Source organism: Cryptotermes secundus, unplaced genomic scaffold (assembly GCF_002891405.2).
Source record: "Cryptotermes secundus unplaced genomic scaffold, Csec_1.0 scaffold3, whole genome shotgun sequence".
Classification (NCBI taxonomy): domain Eukaryota; kingdom Metazoa; phylum Arthropoda; class Insecta; order Blattodea; family Kalotermitidae; genus Cryptotermes; species Cryptotermes secundus.
In genome coordinates, this window is record NW_019724584.1 from 879586 (window position 1) to 886720 (window position 7135).

Below are 7135 nucleotides of genomic sequence, written 5' to 3' on the forward strand. Positions count from 1 at the left end.
GAATGCTTATATTCTCTTTGTGATATCCAGCTCTCTGTCCACATGTAACAAAGCAAGAATCACTGAACAGATTTTAATTAAATTTTATATTTTGGAGCTTTATGAAACTTTGTTTACACACTCCAGATTTAGTTATAATCAGAAAACAATAACAGGCACGTTACATGGAGAACTACAGATGTTTCTATGCCTATCTTGAGCGTTACTTCCCGATGCCATTTACTGAAACAAAAAATGTTTAAACTGAAGTTGTACATTGAAATGAAACACACCTGGTATGTCCAGGTATACTCTTTTCTTCTTCTTCATAACATTAACAGTTTTCGAGATAGTGAGGAAAAATATGCAAAATATGCATACACGCGGTAGCGTAGTTGGTTGAGGCACTATGCTACAAGCAGGAAGGTCGTGGGTTAAAGTCCCGATGATGTCATTGGATTTTTTTCAATTGACCTAATCCTTCCAGCTGCACTATGGCCCTGGGGTCGACTCAGCCTCTAACAGAAACGAGTGCCAGGAACATTCTTGGGGTAAAGGGTGGCCGGTGCGTAAGGCTGACAACCTTGCCGCCATCTATGAGCTGATTGTCTAGAAAATGTGGGAACCTCAACTTCTCACAACCCTATGGGCCTTCACGGCCTGTTACAGGGATACCTTTACTCTACTTTACACTATGCATACATTTCCTAACTGATGTAGCATTGTTAAGTGATGGGACACTAAGACATTTTGTTACTGGTTAAGAGGGATTACAGAAATTAAGTCAGTGCAGCAAAGTACTCATTAAGGAGCTGATACTCACTTATTTGATGATGATGCTTGTGATTATAAATAGTAGTAGTAGTAGTAGTAGTAGTAATAATAATAATAATAATAATAATAATAGGATAAGGAGTGGAAGAGGGGAGGGGAGGAGAGGGGGAAGCATGACCTACAAATCTGATAAAAAATAATTTTGCTTCCAAGTCAGAAGACCTCAAAAGACTGAATTGCCACTGCTTCCTCTTTGTGGAAGAAACTAAAGCAAGAAATTAGTGATACATGTCTTACGGTAGCAGCGCTGGTTCATAAGTTATTGCATGGTAGAGAGGAAAACATACTGTTGCCTTGTGATGTTAGCAAGTAATAAAATAATTAAATTGCAAATTAGAGGTTAAGATGAAACTAAGTTATTTTTCATAATGTACAACATTTTCTTCCTCTAATAATATTATGACTACCATCCCTGAAGTGTTATGACAAAATAAACATTGAAAAGTTTGATTAATGAGGAGCTAGTCACATCATATACAGGTAATTCTGTTTCTGATTTATGGCTGTTTGTTTTACATGCAAATACGCCTTTCTTCATGCTGAGAACGATGATATTCAAAAAAAGAGTTCTGAATGCATGTGGAGATGAGGGCAGGCGGAAAGTTGGTGATTGCAACCATTTCTGACACAGGTCACAAAGATGTCATTGTCCAATCAGTGGGACAAAACAGAGATAGAATTTGATGTTGAAATGTTTTTCCCGGTCTGAGCATTTGTAGGCTCATATTAGTCCTACCAAAATGCAAAAAGAACACCACAATATCAAGCTGCATGTAAGTCTTTGTTCTCACAGCTACAGCAGACCAACAAAATATTATCTTCTAATACATCAAATTCCTCATTGATTATGTTGACATATATTGGAACTATGTTCAATGAATGCCTTTTAGATGAAGTTTGTCAGATCTTCATATATAAAAACTTGTCGTTAGGCATACAGTCATAGCTCCCAAAGGACATAACATTTGTATTCTGATGTCATATGTGTCAGCTTTGTCTTTATTTTTGTAAGAAGTATTTTCTTTCAGCATAGGATCTGCTGTGGTACGTTGTGATAAAATTACAATACACTAGCACTGTTTATTTTCATGTGTAAGAAATAACAAAAGTTCACCCTTTTTTTCCTTGATATGAAATGATAACCCTGACACAAACCATGCTGAAGTCAAGGACCTTACAGTGACAGAACACGCTCTTTAGTCAATTAAAACATCATAGAAAGTATGTGTTTTGCTTAAGTCACCATGAGAAAGTTGCTTTCCCATTTGAGATTCTGACAAGCCATCTCAACCACTGAGTTACTGATCACGGTGTGATGGTAAATTAAAGTGATGTGATGACTGTTTTGAGATGCTGTCTCCCTCCACCAAACAGTTACTTTTCATCAATGTAGCACCAAACACAATTCAATGAGGGGTGCACAAGCGGAAGCGTATGTTTCACACAAAGCATTATAGCACAGTCTCGTTGGTGCAGGTCCGAGGGCCATTGACAAGGGAGTATCTGGAGCTACCCCCGTTCTTGCGAGCAGTGACAGTCCCGCGCACAAAGAGCTCCTTGAAAGTCTCTCTGAACTGTCGAGACATGCCACAGTAGATTGCAAAGTTGATGGGGTAGCTAACGATAATGAAGAAATTGGTGAAAAGGATGAGCACATTAGCAATGGAATAATCCAGGATCTCTGTGACGCTGCTCGAGATTATGTGAAGCACAGTGACAACAGCAAGTGGGATTTCCACTAGGAGGAAGACTGTCACCACGACAATGAGCATGAGGGTTGTGCAGTTTGAGTCCCGGAGTCGCTTGCACTCGTTCTTGCGGTTCTCCTTGAACAGTTTCTCGCGCTTGATTTGTGCCTCTCGCATGGCACGGAAGAGCAGAACATTCAGCACAACCAGCGACACGCAGGGCACAGCGTGCACGAACACCACGCGGAAGCAGTAGTATAGTGTGAAGTACACGTCAAGGTTGATGTAGATAACCCAGTCAGCCCAGTTGTGTTGGCACACCGTCACTTTCTCATCGCCGTCCCACAGCACTTCCAGTGGTTCGTAGACCCGGTCCACGAAGCGGGTGGACTGATGCAACATGGCCAGCAGAGCAATAATGCCCACACATTTCAGCACCCGGGGCATAGTACACCAAGTGCGTGCCATCGGTGCATGACACACATATATGTACCTGAAACACGGACCACATGTAACTATATAACATTCTCTCATTTCAACTGATATCTGAACCTTCGTGTGGTACACCATCAATTCAATTGCTGTTGAGGAAAAATCAAAGTGACATTTAGTTTTAAGTTATATATTTTATTTTTGAACTTTATGTTTCTCTTTGAGTTGTGTTAAAGTTAACATCGCCTAACCAGCGCAACCCATGGACTATCACGATATTTCATATTATGCTGACAGCACATTTGCATTCAAGGTACCTTGACTAGCAGCAAGTGATGCGCTGTTTCAGTGTGGTAAGCAAATAAGAGAGACCGAAAATTTGCTATGTAAGTTTCTTACATTCTGTTGTAATTCTGGGCTTATTGCTCTACCTTATGATCTCAGAAAATAAGCAAATATTTTTCGTCATACAAAAGGCAGAAGTGTGTTTTCTGATAATTTACTGCAGTGGCGTAATTATTATAATACCATCAACACAACTGTCTTGTATTAATAGTATTTTTATTCATACTCACTACCTGTTTCGACCCTATTTCTGGGTCCTCATCAGGAAGTATATACACTTGAACATAAACCATCACAATCGTCACGTCATACATTTCACTTGAATGTGGGTTCCATGTTCGTAAGCATTATCCAGCTGTACACCCATCATCATAAGAGTTTGATATGGGGAGGCGCAATTCCAAGAAACTAAACAAGGTAGAAATGTGCTTGAGGGAGGGTGAAAACGGTAGTGGCTCGTTCTGAATGAAAGTGCTGATTTATTTAATTTATTATATTTCCAAATGTTATGCCCCAAGGGTTATGTACAAGTAGATATGTTTTTTTGGGTAATTTGGAATAAGGGTATCTAGACTTTAAGTTAAGAAATATAAATAATGAAATGTACCAGGAAGCTTGGGTTTGCAAAGAAGTGTAACAGGCAATAGCTTCGTAATCAGAATATTAGCGTGACAGCGTAATAAGGCTGACATTGAGGAAGAGGCTATATGAAGTGGGACATAAAGAACTAGGCCATGGGAAAATTGCTGAGTCGGAGAGGGTGGTAGACCTGAAAGAGCCAACCCCCTTTCGATAAACAGCCAATGAGTGGGCCACACCGACCCAAATTCACACGTCAGGATGGGCGGGCGAATACACCCCCGGAACCCAGCAAGTCAGCAAAGAGAGGGTACATAAACTCTAGAGGAATCGATCAGAAAAAAATTATTATTATTAATTGTCATTAGTGTGCGGCCGGAGGCTACCGCCGAGAGAAAGATGGCGATGAGTAGATATTGGTTGATGGCGTGCGCCTGTCTCATGAGCTCAAGTAAGTAGACTTACTTCATATAAGCCATGGACATTAAGTGTGATAATATTAAAGTGCAAACCCCAAGGGAAAGAAAGTGAAAACTAGATGAACTAGGTTTTAGAGAAAGAAAGACAGAAGTATAGGATACCCAATAGCAGGGTGACAGGAGTAGAACTAAGGTGCACTACAGGATAATAACCCACATGTAACGCGAGCCGGCAACGTCGGCAAATTGTGTATATATTATGTTTATAGCGACATAGGTGAATAGAGTAGGATAGAAAGCGCTGTGATGTTAATTGAACTTAGCCTTCCCTCAAGTGTTACCATCCTCCCTGAATGCTCCTGCATCTCCCGAATCCTTTAGGAGAATTGCAAACTCAAGCCAAGGCGGCAGCTACGTCAGTGATTGTAAATTTACTTGAGCTCCCCTTACAGCATAACAAGATGGTGGCAGCACGACGCCTTGGTTGCAGCGGCGGGATACCTCCACGCCCTTCTGTCACCACGGCATAATAACTGGTGGCACCGGTGGGNAGCCAACGAATGGTTGGCTGAAGTAGTGAATTAATATTGTGTTTACCCACCCCTGCCATCGCGGCGTAATAAAAATGGGTGACAGCGGTGAGATATCCAATCCACCCCTGTCGCAGAAGAATAATACCAGAATTTAGTTTTTATTGATTTATTGCAATGTGACGTTTGGAAATTTCCGAAGCTTTCATTTTCTTGAAAATGTTAATAGTTTCGCGAAATTTCCATGTTCGTACTACTTTTCAATTCTCAAAAACATACCTGCGTGTTTGACATTTTCCTTCTTTCCTGGACGTCGTCACTTTTCAGATGTTTATATTTTTCGAAATTTTCTTTCAAACACTGATAGATTTTTTCATGTTTTCCAAAATACTGAGAGTAATTTAAACTTTCAATAGCTACGTATTTTCATTTTTTCCCCATTTTATTAAATCATTCCTTAAACGGAATATGCAATATTCAGCAAACGCTGATTTTTTGTGGAAATTCTGAAATTTTTCCGAAGATGATATTTTAGATTATTTCTCTGACCACTTTAAGGTTTACCAGTCTAGGATTAAGTTTGTAAAGGATCAGAATGGTGGTCTGCTTGCAGACTCCCACAGCATTGTGAACATATGGAAGAATTATTTCTTCCGTCTGTTGAATATACTTAGATTCAGGCAGATGGAAATACACAGAGTTGAACGAGTTGAGGTTTAAATTAGTATAGCAAAGTTGGAAAAGTATAATTCGCTAGGTTCCGCTGATATTCCGGCAGAACTGATTCAAACAGGAGGTCGAATGTTACGTTCTGAGATTCATAGACTGATTATTTCTATTTGTAATGTGAAAGAACTGCCCGAGCACAGAAAGGAGCCTATTATCGTACCAGTTTATAAGAGAGGAGGTAAAACTGACAGTAATGATTACCGAGGATTATTACTCTTATCAAGTTGATAATTTGTTTCAATATATTTATCTCAAGGTTAAGTCGATAAGTAGATGAATTTATTAGGGATCACTAGTGTGGGCTTCGGCATAAGAGGCCAACTCATTCGACAGATAACACAGAAATAATGGGAGTACATTGAGACAGTATATCAACTATTCGTAGGTTTCAAGAAAGGTTATGATTCAGTTAGGAGTGAAGTATTGTACAGTATTCACACTCAGTTCGGAGGACTCATGAAACTAGTTAAGCTTATTAAAATGTATTTAAATGAAAGCTATAATAAAGTACGTACATGTAAAGATTTGTCTGATTAAGCTTCCTACAGAAAATGGTCTAAAACAAACAGATGCTTTTTCGTCTTTTCTTATAAACTTTTGTTTAGAATACGTGCCTGAAGGTCCAGGAGCACCATGTGGGACTGAAATTAAATGGGCCACATCAAGCTCTGCTCTGTACTGATGTTGTTAATCTGTTGGTAGATATAATAAAGAAAACGGCAGAAGGTTTAACTGACGCTAGTGAGGAAGTTAGTCAGGGAGGAAACAGAGAAAACTAACAATTTCTTTATTACAACCATCACAACACAACTATATTAAGGTCAGTGCCTGAAATTCGAAGGAAAAAAGATTTTTCGCCAGTTTTCAAATTACTGTATCTCTTTAATTATGAGTTGGATACCATTATTACAGTGGTTCTTAAACTTTTACTTCTGAGCCCCCCCTTTACAAGAAAAAATACTCTCAGGCCCCCAGCCTGTTCTTTATCAAAATATAAGTCATGGTATATTTGACGTTTTATTCAGTTTATTTTGTGTTTTTCTACATACTATTTAGCAGTTTTTTACTCAAAATTAAAGTATCACAACATTAGGCCTACAATGAAAATTAGTTTTAACACTTGAAATTAACCAAAATATGTATTGAAATGAAACGATATTTAACTAATAAGTATTTAATTTTTTCTGCAAAGAAAATCAAACATTTAAATGTCAAAGTTCATTGTGATGGATGGGCCTGCTTTTGAGAATAAAGTTTATCAAAACGTGGTGGAATATCAGAAATGGCCACTCTAACTTCGTTAGCAATATTTAGCCTTAAACGATACTTTGATTTTATAGCTGCCAAAGCAGAAAAGCCTATCTCGCATAAGTAAGTGGTTGCGAAAGGAATCAGGATCTTCAATGCTTTTGGGCTCAAAGTTGGGAATTCCTTGCCAATATGTATCCAGAACTCCAGCAAAGACAATTCCTTAAATTTACTTTGTAATGAAGTATCACTAGTGAGATCGATGAGTTGTTCTTGCTCATTTACATTCAGAGATGATGCCCAGGAGCGTTTTCGAATGGAGTTTAAATCCAATTAAATTCATCAAAATCAT

At 38.7% G+C, this 7135-nt stretch overlaps 1 protein-coding gene across 2 annotated transcripts in view; it reads right to left on the reverse strand.

Moving 5' to 3' along the window:
- Window positions 1–616: 616 nt before the first annotated feature.
- LOC111862250 (sex peptide receptor) overlaps window positions 617–7135 on the reverse strand; it is a 26613-nt gene continuing 20094 nt past the window's right edge. For both annotated transcript variants that reach the window (XM_023847468.2, XM_023847467.2), the window contains exon 3: window positions 617–2994. In XM_023847468.2, the coding sequence (XP_023703236.1) occupies window positions 2265–2994 (730 nt within the window). In that variant the 3' untranslated portion in view covers window positions 617–2264. The remainder of the gene's footprint in view (window positions 2995–7135) is intronic.